Source organism: Amblyomma americanum, chromosome 6 (genome assembly GCF_052857255.1).
Source record: "Amblyomma americanum isolate KBUSLIRL-KWMA chromosome 6, ASM5285725v1, whole genome shotgun sequence".
NCBI classification, from domain to species: Eukaryota; Metazoa; Arthropoda; class Arachnida; order Ixodida; family Ixodidae; genus Amblyomma; species Amblyomma americanum.
Window position 1 is genome coordinate 197265504 of NC_135502.1, and position 22311 is coordinate 197287814.

Consider the following 22311-nt stretch of genomic DNA (forward strand, 5'->3'; position numbering starts at 1 on the left):
GGTCACCAGTATGCCTTTCAGTGCATCAGCAAGCTTGCCGCACAGCTACTGCACTTTCTCCTTCTCAAGTCAAAATACACGCCGAAACAGCTCGTCCAACAAGTGAAATGCATCCTCGTACACCGTCTTTCGCCGTTGCTTACGTCGATCTGCTCATTTAGGCAAACAGTTGGTTGCAGTCACTATGTGTTTGATGAATGTGCACGACGAAAAAGTGTGGTGTGGAGACTGCTAGGTACCAGTAAAGCGTTTGTTTTTGCATCACGTTTATTCATTGGTCACAATAATTTTTTTCGCCACAGCCGTTCATACCAGTCTCCCAAATGTAACACACAGCACGGAAACAAAAGTATGCAGCATCAACAGTGATTTGCATATGCCTTGTCGAGTGCTGCGCAGAGATTGCACAAGAACAGTTGTATCTTACACTGTGGCCAAACAGGCGAGTTGGCTGTACATTTTTAACGCGAACAGTGCGAAAGACATAGCCGGAAAGCAGAGGAAACACAGGATAAGCGCTCATCCTATGTTTTCGTTGCTTTCCGTCTAAGTCTTACGCGCTGTTTGCCCTTAAAAAAAGCTTCATCTTGACTGCCAGCTTGAATGCTAATAATCGCAGGTTTGGCATGTTGTGCATACTTGTAGGCCCGATGTAGCCCTGGTTTGCAGTTTTCTGAAACACATTACATAACTGGTGGAATGCACAGCAAGTGCTACACAAGACATTGCTCTTCGTAGATTTTACTGGACTAAAAAACCATGTTACGTGTACAAGACACACGAGTATCACAAACGATGATGCCAACATGGCTGCGTTTGAAGTTGTAAAGAGACCCACAAACGAGAGCCATTAACATTGTTGCATCATACCTTTAAAGGCGGAGCTCAAGCGTCTCCCAATTTTTTTTGCCCTGCATTCAACACCAGTTCAGGAGTGACTTTCGACGAATGCTGGCAAGCCTAATTTTTCCTCGGGTCTATTGAGGATAGAACATGTTACAATGCACACAATAAACACTGTACGGAAAAGCAGGAAAAGTAGTTCGAAAAAAAAAACGACTCAGGAACATGCGATCAAATTTAACAGGAAAAAAATCGAAGTGTTCAATATATATCCAGAATACCCATATTATAATGTCCTTCATAACTACAGTCACTTCAAAACAACTTTGCCCCACATATTGCACTTGCCCACATATTGCAATGAAAGAAAACAAGCACTATAAATTGCACCTTGTGCACCTGCCACAGCAGCAGGTAAACATTTGAAAGGAATGGAAAATAAAAGAGTATAGGAGGCTTCCACACCTGAAAGAGCTTAAATTGCATAACTGGAAGAAAATAAACAGTGTGAAGCATCCGGGCCTGCAGATCTGACAAGAAATAAAAAAATGATGCTATGGCACAAGGCATAGATGATCTTGAATAAATACAAAAACAGAAACCTGACAGAGAAGCAAACAATGTAAATAAAAATAAGCACACAAAACAGAAATTTTAACGTGCAAACTAAAAATAGTTCAATGAGTCTGCACCTGGCAGAGAAGTAAATAATGTTCTTGAATAAATATAAACATATGAAGCTGTTCTTTTATAAATATAAAAACACGCAAATAATGCAAATAAAAATGAACAATTCAATGTGGTGCAGGTGGCTCAAGCTGCTTTTGTAAGATTAGCGTCAGTAGGTTCACGTTCCGGACGAGCAGCTGTTGCTGCCCATTTGACGCCTGCACAGCATCTGTCACCTCCCGTATCGCCTGCAGGTAAAAATACTTCCAATTACAAATTATTACTGACAACCAATATTGAGATCTCGCTTAAGTTTTATGTAAAATGTCAGGTGCTAGTGATATTTTGGAAAAAGTATGGTTGTAGAAGACTCGTGTCAATTTCATAAACTCAGCTGTCCCAACCACCTCCCACAAGAGGCGTCAAAACAGAAGTAGAGGCGCTCAAACGAGAGCACTGATATTTATGCTTCAGGCGATGGCTTCGACTCTGCAAAGTGCAGTGTGTGCAGCGAGTACACACCTCCAGCATGCTCTGCTGAAAAGAACGTCCTGGCAGTTCCGGGCCTCGGTAAGGGAACCCAAATGATGCGACTCATACAGGGTCTGGCGCAGCACCTCATTGGCCTCATGGTCTCGCCGTCGCTTCCCAAGAAGGCTAGGCGTGGCCCGCGGTGAGGGCTGCAATGGGGGCTCTGGTGTGTGCTGCTGTGAGGGCTGCGGCGAGGGCGCCGGTGTAGCTGTCGGGAAAGAAAATGTGCTCAACACGTGATGGAATAAGCAAAACATTTGGTACAATGTGTTAGAGGACTTGACATAAATATACAGGACAGCAATCTTGGGCAGCATTGTTGTAGCATATTTCGTGTGCACATTTGCTAGACTGCTAGGAGATATCAGAGCCTCACTGCAAGAGAAATAAACATTCTGCACGGCATGGCAAAGCCAGAGAGAGATAGTTTTTTGTATACTGTAGAATCACTGCCGTATTTTGGCTACTGCTGCAAATGCTCCCAGAGAGTATAGTGCTATTACTTTCAAGCAGCTGCCAGAAAGGGTAGTATGGAGCTTGAATAATGGCAAGCCAACTCACGGTCTGTGGGGCTCAGTGTGTCTTGTCGACAACTTGCTGAGGCTCCCTGTTCATCTCCTCTGCTGTAACAGGGTAAAAGGTGCGGCTGATTGGTACTAGCAAACCATGAAACTAAAAGAGCACTAGCAAAAGAGAAGCAATCAATAATGCTCAACCACTTGTCTATGCATTCCTGCACCTCCTCCGAGACTAAAATCCACCACAGATGGAATAAACAGTGCTAGCAAGGCGCAAGGCACAGACATCATGTTTTTAAACGGCCGACCCTTTGTTGAGAATCGACGCAAGCTGGTTCCACAGCTCGCGCTTTTCAACAGCTGTGTATGAGTTTGTTAGGTAGGCAGAAGCCCGAGCCAAGAGCGGGTGGCTCTCCATAGACTTTTATGATTAGCTCTTGCTCGCTCGGCATTCTTCGTGTTGGCGCCATTTCGAGACTATAATTCCCGCTTAGAGAATTGCAGCAGCGAACACAGCGGGGAAAACAAACAGGCAATAGTTTCTGTTCCGCTTTTCGAAAGCAGGGAATAACAGGGTCAAAAAACATTTGCTCTGAATTCGGGCTAATGTGTTTTTACAGGAACATATGCGTGTGCTGCGCTGCAGCAACTTATAGTACAGCCAAGAACGAACGAAAACAAGCAAAGTTGTTAGTGTGCGCCCAACCGTCTTGCTTGGTTCTTGCTCCTTCCCAACTGAATCATTTGTGCCAGACGTTTATGAGGCCAAAAAAGTTGATTTTATCCAACAAGCCGTGCTTCGTGGACGTCTTGTATTTCCTAAAGCAAAAGAAACAGAACCCAAATCATATGCTTGGAATATGGCAGCTTTAAACCAATAACACAGGCTTACCTCAAGTTGTCTTCGTCGATTTTCGGGCCCGACGTTTCGTGCAGGTTCCTTTCTGGAGGCCCGTGGCCTTCACTGGCTTGGATAATTGTTATCCGCGCACTTTGGACAACCAAATAGAACCTTGATTTCAGACGACGCGTAAAAAAGCAGGAACTAGCCGTCGGATCAGCTGTTTTCTTGAAGGCCGCCATGTTCACTGTTTACATCTGCCAGCGCGCCCTCATGGCAACAAAAGTTACCCACGAAAGCAGTTATTTGCAAAAGTGAATGTTCTTCTTGTCTTGCTTCATGCCTGTGAGAGTGAAATACACTTTTATGAAAGAATAAAACAATATTTATTTTATTCACTGCTTGCTCTTACAAAAAAAGTTAGCATACGGCCCCTTGCCGTTCAAATAGGCCTCTTGTCGGGCAAATAAACTCTTCCGGGGCGGCACCCTACTAGCCATTGGTTGATTCCGCATTCCGTCACGCGTTGACGTCTCGCCTTGTCGTCATGCTGTCGTCATTTTGACGTAACGCTCTACAACTTTAGAGCGAGTTCCGTAATTCGGGCCCAGGACGATGTTCATATTGTGAATGAAGATGAAGTCCGCATTCCTCGTGGGAAATCAGCACTATCCCCTGATGCCGTACCAACGATGTTGCCGAATCTGCCGGTCTACCTTTCAAAGAAGCTACCGAAATAAAGGCTACAAGGAAAGAGGAGAATACCTGCTGATGCTGAATCTCATGGGCCCTCGAAACAAACTTTTCAAGTCCGCCCGCTGTCTCTCTACCAGTACTAACAGAAGAGCAGGAACCGGCCTCAGACCACCAGAAGCAAATAGAAGATCAATCCTAGGATTGCCCAAACTCGAAATGTGATGACACAGCATGCGTCTCCATCAATCATTTTAATGCCTGCGCATCAGAAGAATATAATGGAAGCCTGAAGATACCATCGAATTTTTGGGCAAAACACATGCTTCCGGACCATGATGACGCAGTTTTTTACTGTACTTCAGTATTAAGTTCCAAAATGGATGTTGTCTCCGAAAAAGTAGTGATATTTCTTCCTGGCCATTCTGTCCACTATTGCAAAGTGTATGTAAGAGGCCTTTTGCTAGAGGAAAAAAGCATTTCTTAAAAATTGAAAGCCGAAGGTGTCCTTGAGCATGTTGACGCACTTCAACTCTGTACAGGAGCACTGAAGACCTAGGAATACAACAGCGCCTACCTCACTGAAAAGCTTAGCGGTCATGCTGTCACACGTAATAACACATGCTTCAGCAATACCTGCTTAACAACAGTGACTGAACCAGGTACTCACACAGTTTTTTCGTCTTTTTCAGTTGACCATTTTTTTTCTGTAACCGCGCTGCGGGTATTTTGAGACCATTTATAAACAATTAGAAAGAATGTATTGCTTTGCTCTTTACAGGTAGACGATGTGTCTCCTGCAAATACTTCAGAAAAGCTGTGCTGACACGCCGTTCTAAGGTTTAGCGGAAGATTGCCACGTCAGCTCGGTCATCTGCACAGAAGGTTAAGTCCCTGTCATGGAAGAACAAGCGACTTGTGAGGCGTCTTCAGAGCGTGACTGCAGCCTTCGAAAAAGCGCAGGAACGTGCAGCTTCTACAGGGGAGAATGTTTTCAACGAAAAAATCTCATTGCTACCCCCAAAGCAGCAAGAGGCTGTCCGTCAATACTTTACTGCTGCACGGGTGAAACCGAAAGGCATGCGCTACAGCAGGAAATGGGTGTTTGACTGCTTAATCATGAAAATGAAGAGCCCACAGCTTTATCAGCACATTAGAAAAAATGACATCCTCAGTTACCCAAGCAAGTCTACTCTGAAGCAAGTCTACCTTGCCTCATACCGATCATCATTTGGCTTCAATGAGAACGTTCTGAAAAAGATCACGGCAAAGGCTGCTGAAATTGACCCTTACAGGAGGCATGGTGGCCTCATTATTGATGAGCTGAAGCTCTCTGAAAGCCTGACCATGAAACGTGGTGGATTTATCGAAGGCTTTGTAGACTTGGGCCCTTTCACCACACCCAACCAACAGCGTCTGCCATCTGATCATGGGATGGTTGTACTCTTTGTAACCTTTGTGGGAAAATGGAGCCAAATAATTGGCTGATTTGCGACTAGCGGCAATATGAAAGCAGAAATACTAACAAAGGTAGTCATAGAAGCTACTATTCTTGCTGAGAACAGTGTCCCTTTCGTTGGCTTTATTACGTGTGATGGTGCGACGTGGAATCGCAAGATGTGGCGATTAATGGGTATTCAAGGAACTTCTGATTCTGTGAAATGTGAAGTACAGCATCCAGTGGAACCCACAAGGAGCTTGTTCTTTATATCAGATTTTCCTCACTTATTGAAGTGCCTACGAAACTGCCTTCTGAATAATGGATTTCACACTCCAGATGGACAAGTTTCACTAGATAGTTGCTACATACATTGGTGTCTAACTAGAATTCTTTTTCACAGGTAACTGTGGAGCATGTGAAGGAGGCATTCAGAATGGACTCTACCACTGTGACACTCAAGGCTATGCCTGGAATCACGCGAAGCCACATGGAGCTGAACAATTTTGAGAAGGTGCGAGTTTCGTATGCGTTCCAGCTTTTTGGAATGAATGTCCAGCAAGGTCTTCACCTATACGAGCCGCAATTGAAGAAAAAATATGGATGTATTGCTGGAACACAAGCATTTTTCAGGTGAGCAGAACTGCTTGCCAATTTTATTCAATTTGTATTTTTTTATTTACATGAACAGTAAAGGAGAGGTTGGTATAACGATATTGAAGCACTCATGCTCTAAGAGGTCAGAGCTCTAGCATTGACTCCAATTCTACTAAACTAGTATTGCTGAAGGATGCCGCTGTCCTCAAAGAATGATATCAAGGGAACAAGTGCTTGGTTTTGCAGTTCACATGTCGGCCACGGGCCTTAGAACTTTTGTAGCCTTATGGATCTTTTGTCAAGAGCACTCGCGCGCCTTCCTGATTCTGGTAAATATCTGTTATGCTCAATACTACTACAGAATAATACACTACAAGCAGCCAGCTACAAACCTATGTACACCTGTAAAACTGTTCAGAAACTCTCCAGGCTAGTGTTACAACGAATGTTTTGTCATTGTGGTAAGTGCTGAGGGCCTCTATTTTGTGTGGTGTAGACGGATCCACGAGCTCATAGAGGCCATGACTTCCCGGTTTCCACTAGAGGCTCTGCGGCCGGAATCAAAGCGTCACAATGTTTTGAAGAAATTTTTAGCATTCCTCGACGGCTGGGAGGCACTTATAAAAAGTGGCCGTAGTTTTCTAAGTGCCTCAACAGCCACTGGTCTTCGTGTGACTATTTCCAGCACACTTCAACTGCCAACCCAATTTTTAATTCTAGTTAATTGCCTTTCATTTCATGGGCTCATAAAATGTGTATCACAAGGCAACCATCCTGAGACAGTGCTAGATTCTCTGCTATAATTTGAAAACGGAGATGATAGAGCATGCCGAGATAAGCAGGCTTCAAATACACTGTCAAGGCCCTCCGCACAAGAACATATTTCAACTTGTGTGCCTGCACATGACCACGATGAGCACGTAGCAAGAAGTGACAGTAGACTTATTTTCTACGTAGCAGGGTATGTTGCACGGAAGCGTGTATTGAAGAGAAATTGCCAAACATGCATAACAATGCTTACAATGCAGTCTACCAATGATAACTTCTTCCTTGCGAGGCTGACAAAGTACCGCGACCACGGAGGACTGCTGTATCCATCGGCGCAGCTTTATGGCTTTGTTTTCAAGCTAGAAAACCTCTTCACAGAATGCTTTAGCTGCAATGAATTACATTCCGAAAGCATTCTTGATGTGTTGGAAGTGGTCAGAAGTAGACTGCAGAAAGAAGTTCGTTTCCCCGCTCACGCAGGCCTCTCTGAGGAAATAATCAGGTTTTATTTGGTAACTAGACTGCACTTCTATGTTAAAGGAGTTAATTAAAAAAAAAGCAGAGAAACGCGAACTGGCGAAGCACCTTAAACTGAGCCGTTGCTAACGCTGCTCTAAGTGCTAGAATAAGTTGGGAAAAATAACATGGTAATTGTTTGGTTTATGGGGGTTTAACGTCCCAAAGCGACTCAGACTATGAGGGACGCCGTAATGAAGGGCTCCGGAAATTTCGACCACCTGGGGTTCTTCAACGTGCACTGATATTGCACAGTACACGGGCCTCTATCGAAATTCGACCGCTGCGGCCGGGTGCGAACCCCCGTCTTTCGTGTCAGTAGCAGAGCGCCATAACCACTGAGCCACCGCGGCCAGAGGCGAAATGAGCGAGTATAAATGTAAGCAGTGATGACAAATCTGCCTCATTTTTTTGAAATAGCAGTGGAGGCTGCATGGCTGTCCAAATAAATGTGAAGTTAATGTTCTGTCCACTCTTCGTGTTCAGCGCAAAACGCCAGTTGTAAATAATGTATATAACCTCCCCCCCCCCCCCCCCCTTGTACTTTGTCTCACGTGTCTTGCTTCTACCTATCGTCTCCCTGCCCCTCTGTTTTCTGTGTGCTGCAGCTTGGCTCCTTGCGAATAAATATAATTGTCCCTGTCTACACTTTTCATTCCGCGTTTGTCCCTGGCATGAATCAAATGCCGCTACACCACATGCTACTACTATTGACTTCGAGTATAAATAGAAAAGCTTTACGACCCCTCGGCGTGCAGTGCATTATAACTCCAGGGAAACATTGCAGGCACGAGTGACAATACGTGATCATTCCTGCGTACCAAACGTACTGATCAAAGTTGCTCGTGTAACCCCTCATCAATGTCCTTTGTGGACCTTTGAGAAATAAACATTTGCATATGCCAGAAATAAAGTTGCAATCAAGATCCGCTAAGCCATTCCGGCGATACCCACGCGAATGTTGAGATAATAATTCAATTCGTCGGCGCGGTTACCACAGCTACTGCGACGCCGGCCGAATGCACCACTCGTTTCTACCAGTGAAGACGCGTGCAGCGCCACCACGCGCCGCCGCTCCCTGTCGACACCGGCGGGGTCACCCCGAGCGGGGCCTGTGAGCACACTACCCAGTATTATAGTTCACTATAGCCAAACTACAGTGAACTAGAACATATACAGTGGCTCGAGCGGAGGCCCGGCTCACCGTTCGCCGCGTGCCTCCTTCGGGCGAAAGTAGCGGCGGCGCTGTCATCGTCCGCACTTGAAGCGAGCGCGCTCGTCGTCTGCTACTGCGCATCGCTTCGCATTGCTTTCGTCGCGGCACCTCGCCTCTTTCGTGCCTTATTCTGCGTCAGTGTCTTGATGATGCCGCCCAAGCAGCGATTACACCACTGTTACGCGCAAGGCTGCACAACTGGCTACGCAAGAACAGCCCAAGAGCGGAAGTTATCTCTTTTCAAGGCTCCCGAAGATGAAACCGAAAGACTTGTTTGGCAGCGAAATCTGCGCAGGCTTGACAGGCCACTTGGCCCCGATTGGGCAGTTTGCGAACTCCACTTTGAACCGCACCTCATTTTGAGGGATTATGTCCACGTTACAGATGGAAAGGAAGTCAGATACCCGAGGGGGACTGCAAAGCTCGCCCCTAACGCAGTTCCAACCCTTCTCCCGAACTTGCGCACCTATTTGAGCAAGACAACTCCGACTCCAAGGCTCCAAAGAAAAAGACTGCAGCAAGAGGAACCATGCGATACCAGATGTAAAGTTCGCCGCTCGGACCGCGATAAAGAGACATACAAGCTTCAACACACCAGATGGAATGGTATGCATACTGCTGCATTAGAGAAGAGCATTTTGTGCATTTTTATCAGTTGCATATTATATGCAAGTTTTTTTAATAACTACTAAGTATGTGCTCTTGCTTCAGGTATCACTGGAGCCACTTCGGAAAGCTTTCGAGCTTATCTACAATAATGTCACCATGAAGGCAATGCCTCGGCTAACCAGGACACACCTTGAGCCAAACAACTTTGAAAAAATGATAGTCGTCTATGCTTTTCATTTATTCAGTTCCGACTCATTGAGAGGCCTTCAGCTCTTCAAGGCACAAGTAGAAACCAACTGTAAAAAAATTGATGCAACACAAAAATTTTTCACGTTTGTACTTTGAATTTTTATAAAATATACCTACATATGAACTGATGCTCCGAAGGCGTCTTTGAAACTTATATTTATTGCTATGATTTCCATCCTTAACTTTTCTGTCTAATAGTATTTTCACTGAAAACTGTTTTCTTTTTGATTTTTATTTATGTTTTCTGTTTTCTTGTGCAGAAGAATGCAGTCACTGATTGAAATCATCACGTCACGCTTCCCTGCCGAAGCCCTGAAGCCAAATTCGTCGAAATTACGAGAGCTTGAGGATTTTTTAGATTTCTTAAACCAGTTGGAGAAACATGCAGACACAAAACACTTTTTAAGTTCCTCAACAGCGGAAGGCTTCAAAGTGTCGATCAACAACACTTTAGAGCTTCTGAAATATCTTAGTTCCGAAGTAGGATACACTTATACCATGGCATCTCTTCTTAGCCAAGACAAAATTGAAAGCTTGTTCGGCATCGTGAGGCAATCATCAGGTTGCAATGCGCATCCAATGCGCGAATGCATTGAGCTCTGCCCAGATTGGCTTTCGCCGGGGATGCTCCATTTGGTCTGCCCATGTCGATTTGGAGAGCAGAATCCGCCTTGCTATGCACAAGAAAGAAGTATCAGCATTAGTGACGCTTGACATTGCTAAAGCATACGACAGTGTTGAATATTCGTTCCTTATCTCTAAATTGGCATTATTACGCATGCCGTACTACATTTATGCATGGACCCGCGAATTTTTAACAGGACGGCAGTTCTTTTGCTCTGACGGTTCCTTCACTTCAGACACCTATGCCCAAACCAGAGGCGTGCCACAAGGTTCTGTACTTTCGCCACTTCTATTCAATCTGCTGATGTTTGACATTCCAGTTCACCCTGAAGTTACAATATACGTTTATGCAGATGACATAGCCTTCTTTGCTTCTGCAGCAGACATTCATGCCCTATATCGCTCTCTCCAGGATTACCTCAATGCGCTCGAGGTTTGGCTGGATACATTAAATTTGGTATTAAATGTGCACAAAAGCAGCGTACCGCTTCTTAAAACCAACATACCTCTGTATATATCACTACGCTATCGCTCGGACAGCATACCTCAGGTAGAACCGTTGAGGTATCTAGGCGCCATTTATGATGCCACTTTGGATTGGCGGCACCACATCAAAACTAACGTGGAGAGAGGAGAGCGTGCACTAGGTAGGCTACTACGGATAAGTAATAGGAAATTTGGCATTCGCCGGGATACGCTTGTACTTCTCAACAAAGCCTATGTCAGACCCATTTTGGAATTTCGCTGCATACTTTTTTCTGGCTCCCTTAAATATAAGCTTCATCCGTTGCTGTTGCTAGAAAGGCGCGCACTGCGTCTCTGCCTAGGTCTCCCTCAATCAGTCTCCACCGCAGTTCTGTACTTGGAGGCTCGCATTTGCGACCTTAACTCCCGTTTCCACTTGTTAACTGTCAGGACTTTTTTTGCGGGAATTTGAGTCGCCTCCTGGTGTGGCTACTCCTATTTTCGTCTCCCACCCAGCCGTTTTTCTCACTCCTCATTGGCCAAGGTTCCGCCTAGCTCAGCTTGCATTTACTCAGAATCTGTTATCCAATATTGGTGCGGATCTCAATTTTGCATGCAGAGTTGGTTAGGCAGCGTCCCCTGTAGATATTACTTTTGATTTCATTTTCCCACCTAATGCGAAGCATCTGCCTGCTAGGATATTAACTGGAATTCTCTTGGATCACCTTGCCCAGTACCCGAATCATATTGTAATTGCTACAGATGCGTCTGGAATTGAAAGGAAGGCAGGGGTTGGTATTTTCTCAGAGTCTCTATCGTGGAGCTTTTCGGTCAGAGTCCCGGATTACACAACAATATTTCTAGCAGAGTTTATGGCTCTGGGGCTGGCCGCTTTGGCAATTCCCACAACTGTTTCTCAGGTGATATTCTTCTCAGATTGCCTCTCCGTTTTGCTGGCGCTGGAGTCCACACAAGACGCTTTTTTGAGACGCTCACTAAACTTTTTTCTTCCTGGATGAGTGAAAAAGGTGCGCTTCGTTTGGATACCAGGCCACGGTGGTATTTTACAAAATGAAGCAGCAGACTTCATGGCAAAAGCAGCTCTAAATGCACCAGTTGTCAGTAGCGTCCCTAATCTTGTTCTCTTTGAAATGACTCGATTTCAGCGTTTTCAGTTTATATCCACTGCATGCAACGATCCCTTACTCTTTACTGTTGACTACCAACATCTCATGTACCCATGGAAGTCTCGTGCATGTAAAACCCGACAGTGTGAGGTAACGATGACACTCATGGGGTGCAGGATTCCCCGTTTAAATCTGTACTTATGTAGATGCGGGTTCAGTCCGACAAACCTCTGTGCGGCTTGTGGCGAAGTAGAGACATTGGAGCATTTCTTAATCTCTTGCCGAAGGTTTGCACATCAAAGGAGAACACACCTAGAAATTCCCATTACAAAATTGGGTCTCACCTTGTCGGTTCCTCTCCTCCTCTCTTTCGGCGCGAGCGCCAGGGGTTTTGCATTACATCAAGTTTGCGAATACCTCCACAATAATATAACAGCTGCCGGCAGATTCCCTTGCTGATTGTTTCGAAACTTTCCGCATTCAAAAAAGCATTTGGGTATTTTCATATCTTTCATTATTTAATTCTCAGATGTTTTCTCCCGATATTTTGTTTCTTCTTATTCTCTTAAATTACTCTGAAATTCCACCCAAGGCACAATCTTTAGCTTGAATCCAGTTTTTTCTATTCTATGGGGTCTCCCCACTGACCCCTGGCCAATCCCCCGTCGTGGGTATGTGCCATGTGACGAAGGCAACAACAACGCTTCTCGCTTTCCACCGCGTCCGAGAGGTTCCGGCGGATTTGTGCAGTGTGGCCAGTTGTGTGACCTCGGATTGTAGTGCTGTGGTACGCACACTTGCACGCTTCCGCCGCTCGTTCGCCTCGACGGCGTGGTTTCAGCGGCGTCGTGGCGGTGTCACGATGGCACTCTCGAAACTGAAAGGTCCTTCTCTCTTTCCCCGCCGCGGTGGCTCAGTGGTTAGGCCGCTCGACTACTGATCCGGAGTTCCCGGGTTCGACCCCGACCGCGGCGGCTGCGTTTTTATGGAGGAAAAACGCTAAGGCGCCCGTGTGCTGTGCGATGTCAGTGCACGTTAAAGATCCCCAGGTGGTCGAAATTATTCCGGAGCCCTCCACTACGGCACCTATTTCTCTCTTTCTTCTTTCACTCCCTCCTTTATCCCTTCCCTTACGGCGCGGTTCAGGTGTCCAAAGATATATGAGACAGATACTGCACCATTTCCTTTCCCCAAAAAACCAATTATTATTATTATTACTTATCTCTTTACTTGCGCCTTTTAGTTTATTCAAATAAATTTCTCTGCACATTTCACGGAGTCAATGTGGCGGGGTCCAAATTTAGAAACTGAAAGTGACTTAAGAGTCACAAATTGAGCGAATGGCAACGGCTGCTCGTCGCAGTACCGACGATTACGTAGTTTGAGCCAGCAGGAGTGTGTGCTGCTGATTGCCGGTTTGATCACTGTTTATGAAAGAGGGCGCGTAGTTTTGTGCGTTCGTCTTAAGCTAGTATAACTGATTACTTCGAAAGCCCTCGAGCACGTGGCGTGCAGGGAATCCATGTAACGTCGCTCACTAATTTCATATTGCCATGCGCAGTTCTGAGAACGCCAGGGTTGAAATAAAACTGCAGTGACGTCTGGGCTGCCCATGACAACAGGCTTGCGGCACGAAATGGATAACTCGCAGGCAATCGGGCCATTTATGCATGCCTTATTCACTCGACATGCGAGATCGCTTGGTAGTTTCGGATTGTCTGGCTATGGAGCCTACGGAATGCGTTTTCCTGAAATCACTTGGGCGGTAGGAAGATATGTTCTCAAAGCAGTGCCTTTGCAGCACGAGTGTTTCATGGATATGAACAGTGAACTCATGCTAAGAAGTTTAATGTAGTGGCTTCTGAAATAATTATATATACCGCGTGCGCATGATGCCGTAATTTTTCGCTTTTTTATAAGTTCCGAAATTGTTTGCGAATACAGTTAAATGCCGTTATAAGTGGCACGGCAGCAACATGTCCTGGTACAGCAATCGTGAGGCGGACATTTCTCACTAAATTGGTTGGCGCCGTCATTCCCGACAAATGGACCCCTTGCGTAGCAGACATAGGGCGTAGAAGGCATTCGTAATAAAAGACACGTTACATTTGCATTTTGACCAAATATATCGCTCATAGCTCAATATGTAGGCATTCTTCCCTGCACCGCAGATGCGGCACCGTCGCTCGCACCTCGCGCACGCATCCATGTTAGAGGTAGGCCGACGTCAACACTGGCGTGGTATTTGTTACTATTACAACTTATACACGGCGGGTCGGCTAGCTGTAAAACAGGAACGAGGGTCTCCTTAAACGTGAGTGCTTTGTAAAGGGCTTGCAACCTACAGGCGGGGATGCAGGCACTAGTGCGGGCCTCTGCCTATGAGAATGGCGGAAACGTGCGACGGACACTCGTGCCCGTGTCGTCGCTCCCGTAATCAAGAAACTTTCGAGTCGAAACTCAAAGAAAGGGCCACAGAATGCGGCATTTTGCGGCCCGCTAGCTATACGATGAAACAACAAGCAAGCCTCTTCTAGCACACCCGCTACGTTCGTACGATTTTGGGGCTGCGTTAACGGCCGTCACATGTCACCTCTGTTCCTCTTCTCGAAGCATGGCAGGCTTAGCGAATTGACGGCAGAAGCTTTCAAAAACACGCAAGGGAAAACAAGGAGGTTGCTTTTTTAGGGCAACAATTAACGGGCGGGTAGGGGATACTGGGAGAAAGCCTCCGCCCTTCCGCGGCAGCCAAGTCCTGATTAGCGCGATCGCGCGCTCAAAGCAGGTGCGCTCTTAGTCGGTGATGTTTCGTGAGCTGGTTTGTCGCAAAGTGGTACTGCTTTTATTATAATTACGCGTTCGGTTTGTGTAATAGACCTTGCTCTGCCAAACATCTAGACAGAAGCCTTCAATATTTAAGATTTTGAAAATTTTAAGCTGCAAATTTTGGCACTTTGCTTATTCTGGAACTCCATTATCTCAAAATGTTCTTTTCTTTTTACATGTTCAAGTTAAAGTTTAGCCATACGTTTCTTCAGCAAAATAGTGCAAGAAATAGTGCCAGTTTGTGCAGCTTAGGTGCAGTGAAAGCCCTGAACTGTGCTAAGCAACATAGCAGATAAAAGTAAAAAGCTACTTGTGCAACAAGTTATAATCTCCTCTCGTTAAACTCCTAATCACTGGATAACATAAAATGAAGGACAGATCAGCAAGTGATGCAAACATGAAACCCTTAATATCAGGGACGTCTTGTTAACAAACAAACACTGCTCTTTAATATTTGTCGGTTATAATTTTTAATATTCGATTCTGTATCGACGAACGTGTTCTTATTATCTGTACTGCCACTTGTGGACGAAGTGAAGAATTGTTATAACATGACTGTTGCGGGAAAAGAACCATTGTGTTTCCTGGCCTTCATTTTTTTTAGAACATGTTTAAGCTCTCTAGAATTATTATTCTCTAATTTAGAGGATCGTATTGCTTGTCTAACAGCTTTATGTTTCATTAAACTAACATTATTATTTGTTGTTTGCAGGACGCAACAGGAAGTTTAACACTGACATATTCAAAGATGTCGGTGGCAACGGGGTTGCTTCGAGGTGTGGTGCAGACTAGGGTTTTTGGAAGAAAATGCTTACTGCATTATTTTTAACCAGACAATTAACTGCTCACAACATGGTGTCACAGCAGTGAAACGGCATTCACAGTGTAAAAAGCACTTGGAGCTGACCAGTAAGCTTCGGGACCCTGATGGGAGGCTGAAGAGGCCAGCTGCTGTTCAAGCAGCGTTGGATTTTTCATCAGCGACAGGCGTGATCACCCATGCAGACCGTGTCACAGCCAGCGAAGCACTTCTTGTTTTGGCACTGACGATAAAAAGTCTCCCGTACTCATGGGCTGATACGGCTAAACCCCTTCATCACTTGATGAAGGGGTTTAGCCGGGTTTTCCCGACTCGAAGGTGGGGTTTTCCCGACTCGAAGGTGGCTAAAGATTTCTCCTGTAGCAGGAAAAAAGTGTCTTACGTCGTGTCAGATGGGCTTGGGCCTCATTTCAAGGGACTTGTGCATGATGAACTGAATCATCCTGGTGTTTTACAGTATCAGCGTAGATGAAACATCATTGCCAGAACAGCGATGCCAGCAGTTCGATGTCCTAGTGCGCTACTTTTCTGATGATGAAAAGGCAGCAGTGGTTGAGCACCTGCAATCGTTTCGTTTGGGGAGGGCAACGGCTAATATCCTTTTGAAATGTGTAAATGAAGCCACTCAAAATATTCCTCGAGCAGGGTTTTTTTCATTTTTCAGCGATGGTCCAAACGTAATGAAGTGTTTAAAGAAGAAATTGATCCAGGAAAATGACCCTTAATGGAAGTCGGAGAGTGCTTGTTGCACAAGGTGCACAACGCTTTTTCATGTGCTCTTGATTCATTTGGTAGCGAAGTTGCAACTGTCGTCAGTGATGTGTATTACTTTTTCAAGACATCTTCGGTGCAAACTGCCCAGCTCAAAGAAAAGCATGAGGTTGTTGGATTGCCTGATTGCGTCATGTCAACTGTCGCTGGTTGTCTCTTGTACCAGCCGTGGAAAGACTAGTCGAGCAGTTGTCTTCCTGAAGAACATCCTAGATGCCCAGAAAGCAGTGCGTGCTGCAGGTAGTGTGAGGGCGAGACTAAACAGAAACCTGAATCACAAAACTTTGTATGAAAAGGCTCTGTTTGTGAAGAATGCAGGTGACCTAGTTGTGTGATGTTGAAGAATATTTTAGGCAGATTTCTGAGGCCTCAGGTGTTCATGTTGAAACAAGGACATGAGCCTGCTTCCATTGATGTCGAAAGTTCGCAGAATTGGAAGGAAAGCATATTAGTTGGTGCAGATACTGAGGAAGCTATGAAATCTTGGTCTGGTTCAGAGAAAGCTGAATTTAGACTAGGAGCAAGGTCGATTTACATAGCATGCTCAAAGTACCTTCTGACAAGGCTCCCTCTTCAGAATTTGACACTTGAGCATCTCAGGTGCTTGCAACCAAACACCCACTCCCAGGACTCTTCAGCAGAATCATTCAGATATCTTGCAAAATGTGCACCTCAAGTGATACAACCTAGCCAAGTTTCATTTCTCCTTGATGAGGTGACACTCTTAAGCTCTGAAGTGCTGAATATAGGCCCTGATGTGCCACTTGACAAATACTGGCATAATATATTTATCATCAAGAGTGCTCAACGTGAAAGAAAATATCTGCTTTTGACTAAGCTTGTCAAGGCACTTCTTTCACTTCCACACGAGACATTGAGCGAGGCTTCAGCCAGAATACAAGAGTTTTGAATGATGGATCGCACCTTTGTCTGGCAAGCGTGAATGGTATTCGCCACATAATTTCATTTGCCAAAAGGTACAACAGTGGCCCATGCCAGCTTTCATTTGGTCCAGATGTCATTAAGGCCGTTAGAGGCGCATTAAAACGGTGTGCGAGTGCATTGCCTGTGAGCAAGAAGAATCGAAAAGGCTACGTGCAGGTGTGGATCCAGTGCTAACAACTGCCAGCTTGTCTAAAGTACAAGCAAAACAGAAGGCGGATGAAGCACAACGCATGTTCAGAAATGTTGAATTTTTGATTCAGCGGGGCATGAAGCTGAAGAACTTCAGTGACATTGCGAGTGGCCAGGCAATATTGATCCAAGCTAGAGAACAAATGAGTGATAGTGTCAGTCATCTCGCTGCCTTTAATAAGGGCACAAAGAAAGGAACATAGGGCCGTCCAAATTGGAATCGGTATTTTTAAAGCACATGCCTGATTCCCTGTCATTTCCCTTGATTCTTGTGTGAAGGGTTGTCATGCATGCTTACTGCGAGCCACATGGTCAATTCCTTTGTTTTTCAAATGCAGTTTCAGTTTAGTTACTGCTTTTGTTTAGACTTATCATTTATTGTTTTAATATTTTGAGAGCTTCGGTCTCAATTTGTGTTGCTGGGGAAGTCATATATTTATTTGTCTGGCGGTAAAATTACCATGCTAATGATAACCAGTGGTAGTCACCCAAGCAGCACAAGTAATTGGCCCAGCATTAGAACTGTATTGGCAAAGCTGGCCCTACAAAGGACAAGGATGGGACCAACCTGTTGCAATATTGGGCCGATGACCTGTGCTGCTTACGCAGTATATACTTTGTGTGTTTCGGTATTGTATTGCATTTATTTATGCTCTGCAGATCAGCGGGTATAGATTTTTCGGTACGATCTTTTATTACGTTATCTAGTTTACCTAAAATTTCTCGTGTTTTGTAATAGTTGTTTTGCTGGCAAGCGGTTTTATTTTCAAGGTGAATTTCTATTTGAGCTGGTTAGTTTTTGTTTATTATATGTTGCATTTGTGCTGTTTCTGTTGCAGATGGCAGAGCAGTTTTTAACAGTTGTGCTGCTAAAGCCATGTTTTGCTATTCAGTACTTCCTTTTCTGGCTTCTTTTACTTACGTAGTGTGTCATGTGCGAGTCGCTGCAATATTCCTGATACCATGAAAAATCATACCTGTTTTGTCGAAGTGTCGTAGGAACTTAGTCGTATTCAAATAATTTTGATCTGCTGTTCTGTGGTTAGGTAAATTGTTATTTGTGATATTTAGAAGAGATGCTGTCACAAATAAAAAGCTATAAATTTGTCTTCTGATCTTTTTTTTTCAGATGCTGTCTCGCTACAAAATGGGTGCCGCTTGCTACAAAACGCAACTTTTCCTGCTACAAGGCCTGATACAAAATGCTCTTGGCCATTCCCATCACTGAGTGCTTTAAAAAACGTCTCTTCCATGGAAACCGGCATAAGTCGATCTCCAACGACGCCGATTCTCCGCAACACAACTCACGAGTAGGCGCCGCGGCCTCCACGTGCGCGTCTGCATCGAAGCTTCCGCAACGCTTGAAGAACCTAAAGGCAAGTGACCGCGTTTATGGCCTGATTGAGATTGGCGTTCTCTCGTGTGCCGTTGCCGAAAGCTGTGCGTGTGAAGCGTGCGGTGGTGACATGCAGCTTGTTGAAGACGCTGCACGAAAAGGAGTTGCTTGCGCGTTTTCCGTGCAGCGTGTAAAGTGCTTCTCAGCGCACCGGTTCGAGACAACGAGACGGACGACATCGGGCCTTTACGAAGTAAATGTGAGGACTGTTTATGCATTTCGATGCATACGAAAAGGAGCAGCTGCCGGGACTACATTGTGTGCGACGCTCAACTTGCCAAAACCACCCACAAAATTTTCGCGATACAATGATGAACTACAGAATCATGTTACCGCTGCCGCTGAAAGATCAATGGAATGCGCAGCTTAAGAAGCAACGGACCTCATTGACGGAGATATTGATATCGCTATTGCTCCTGACGAAAGCTGGCAGAAGCGAGGGCACAGCTCAAATAATGGCATAGTGTCTGCAACCAGTGTTGACTCTGGCAAGGTCATTGATGTGGAAGTAATGACGAAACATTGCGCAATGTGCGTGCCGAAAGCCACCTCTGGTGCCGACCTAGACAAGCATCATTGCCAACGGAACTATGCAGGTTCAAGCGGAGGAATGAGACGGAAGGAGCTTTGCGTATATTTCAAAGGAGCAATTAAGCAACTACACGGTGTTCGGTACACTAAGTATTTAGGAGATGGCGACAGCAAAAGCTTCCTTGCTGTGCAAGCAGCAAAGCCATACGGAGATCATGTTGACGTTTCAAGGCTAGAGTGTATTGGCCACGTCCAAAAAAGGATGGGGACCCGGTTGCGAAGACTTAAAAAAGAAAACAAAAGAAACAAGCTGCCCGACGGAAAAGTTAGTTCTAGCCGGGGACGCTTGACTGATACAGTGATCAACAAACTTCAGACATATTATGGTTTGGCCATTAGGAGACATGTTGGGAGCTTGCACGACATGCGGAAGGCCGTATGGGCCACCTATTTTCATATGGCGTCCACTGATGCCCATCCTTCTCATTGCCTGTGCCCAAAGGGTCCCTACACATGGTGCCGATTCAACAAGAGCGAGATGAGTGGCGAACCTTACATCCACAAGGATTGCCTCCCGGCAGCAGCGGTCCTTGAGGCAGTGAAGCCGGTGTTTAAGCAGCTCTCTAAGCCTGAGCTTCTCCAAAAAAGTCTCCATGGAAAAACTCAGAACGCGAATGAGCCACTCAGCAACGTTGTATGGGAGTGCGCTCCGAAGAATGTCATACTTGGTCTCAAGACGCTGAAAATAGCGACAATGGATGATGCTGTGCTAACTTTCAATGACGGCAGCATTGCTCGAGCCGACATTGTGAGGTCATTCGGAGTTTCTCCAGGACGGTTCACAGTTCATTGTGGTTTCGCGAAGCTGACCGGCGGCGACTGTACTTTACACGACTGGTCACTAAGGAGGCCTAGAAAACAAGGCACAGAAGTGTTGATGATGGAGGGGACTACCAGGCTGGTGGCTATTGAAAAAATGCGCCAGAATCTGCTTCTATAGTCCTATATTGCAATAAAGCTCTTTCTTCCACTTCAGCACCAATTATCTCAATTTTGCTGCATTTGACCCTTTTTTTTCAGAAACTACAAGCGCTAGGAAGATAATATTTTCCAGATATTGAGCAAACAATACAGACTGAACTAGGATTATAAATATTATTGTAGGGGAATTTTATTTACAGGTTATTTACTGCAGATGTTGGCTCTAAAATTTGGTGGGTGCAGTAAAAAAAGAAAACAAAAACTAATTGTTTAAAAAAATAATCCTAGTTCAGTAACACTACCTAACATTGCTGATTACAATGCCACCAAGGTTAATGTTCTAACCCCGGCAGATCATGAGAAAAAGGGTCACGACCACAGCCTAAAATGCACGGCAAGAATAGTACCTACCCTGTCCCCTTAAAGCCCCTGAATAATTCGAAAGTTCCGCCGACCATTTAACTTTGCGCGCCACTTCCCTTAGGGCCGGCTCCCGCCCGATCTCCTGCGCGACGATTGGTCTCCCTACCGTTGCCCTTGGAAACGAGCGGGTCCGCCGTTTTGCTTGTTTTTCTTATTCCTTCGCGCCGTTTTTCTCCTAGGCTCGGCGAGCGAATATTACGCGCTGTGCTTTTATTGCAACGTGCAAGCGTTATGCCGTGCTGTTGTGCGTACAACTGCAGCAAGCGGCCTGAAGATGGTTATGCGGTATTCATGATACGTCACGGCAAGCGTGACGGCTTGCACAAGAAGCAGTGGCTTCACAATATTGGCCGAAAGAACTTTATTCCTACAAAGAACAGCGTTGTTTGCGAGGTAAGGCGCCTTTCTCACTGCCCGTAATAACGCGTCACCTGACGCTGCGTTTTCTATTCTTCCTGCTTGCTCCTTAATATTTTTGCTATTGCAACCTTTTCTTGCATAAAAATGAGGTTGTCCTCTGCAGCATGCTGAATATCATGCTCCAAATGAGGCTCCATTTCATATGCTGTTGACTTCTGTACAGTCAGAAATATGGCACTATAGTCTGCTTTCTGCTGTCAATGATATGTGGGAAGGTACAGCCTCTCGATTTCATTTGTTGCGATTATGCTAGCATCCCTGGCCTCCTTTTCTAAAAATCGAAATTGTGACTTGTAGAGGAGCTAGCCTATCCAGCTTGCACTTGTAGTGTGAGTCGGCTACTTAGGAACAATGACTGCTGGCCCTGAAAAACTCAATGGCAAAGTGTCCTAGGGAATATGGTTACCCTTTGCCCTCAGAACGCACCCTGCAAAGGCACATCGAACATGCAAATTTTCGACCCGGAGATAAAGGTAAATAGTTACCATAAGCCAAGCCTGTTGTATTGTGAGCTTGCCTAGTATCAGGTTGCTTTGCCTGGTTGAATTTGAGTTTTTACCTCTTCTTCCTGCGTGTGGAGTGTCGAAAAACTTGGCTGCGAGGAGCAGGAGCTATCCAGGAACATCAGGCTTTTGTAATGAGCCCACTTTTGCTGGTATATCTCGTCAGGGCTTGCGCCGTAGCAGGCCTTGATCTTGCGCCTCTCGCGCATAAATTGTGTTCGCAAGTTCGCGAACCGCGCGCGCACTTGGGCAACTGAAAAGTAACGTCAGAAAAGGGAGCATGGGTACAGCGTGGCAGTCAAATAAAGTTGGTGGCTGCTGTTTGACTTCTCGTGCGGACGACGCCAAGCCACATAGTTAATGCAATCGACGGTCGGGAAGTCACGACGCCACACTAACCTAAGCAGTGCTAAAAAAAACAGCAGACACCACAGCATCAGATATAGTCTCCGATACTCCGCGCAACGTGGTATGCTTCCGTACGTACCGGTGAATTGGCCTCCCAGTGCCTCGCATACCTCCGCGTATGCTACTTCTTTAAAGTCGCGGCGGTGGTAATGGGGATGTTTAACGTCCCATATCAGGCGACGCTCTTCGATTAGGGAGATCAGCTCCGTCTCCACTTCCAATGAAAATGTTGCTGCAGTCATTCTCGTGCGAGGTGGCGATTGAAACCCACCAGCGCACGCTTAAAAACCTGACCAAAGGATGGTTAAAGCAATGTGGACACGATGTCAATTCGGCTGTCATAATAATTTGAACGTTATGTGAGCGCCGAAATGTATCCGAAATTTATTCTCCG

At 45.5% G+C, this 22311-nt stretch overlaps 1 protein-coding gene across 2 annotated transcripts; it reads right to left on the reverse strand.

Moving 5' to 3' along the window:
* Nucleotides 1-268: 268 nt before the first annotated feature.
* LOC144095154 (uncharacterized) lies at nt 269-3641 on the reverse strand. 2 transcript variants are annotated; one of them, XM_077628949.1, is made up of 5 exons: nt 3454-3641; nt 3268-3380; nt 2605-2666; nt 2035-2251; nt 269-1760 (listed from the first exon to the last, which is right to left on the reverse strand). In XM_077628949.1, the coding sequence occupies exons 2-5, from the start codon at nt 3303-3305 to the stop codon at nt 1745-1747; spliced, it is 333 nt and encodes a 110-aa protein (XP_077485075.1). In that variant the 5' UTR covers nt 3306-3380; nt 3454-3641; the 3' UTR covers nt 269-1744. The 2 variants fall into 2 exon arrangements, 1 of the variants encoding a protein (XP_077485075.1); XR_013306701.1 differs by lacking the exon at nt 3268-3380.
* Nucleotides 3642-22311: the final 18670 nt, after the last annotated feature.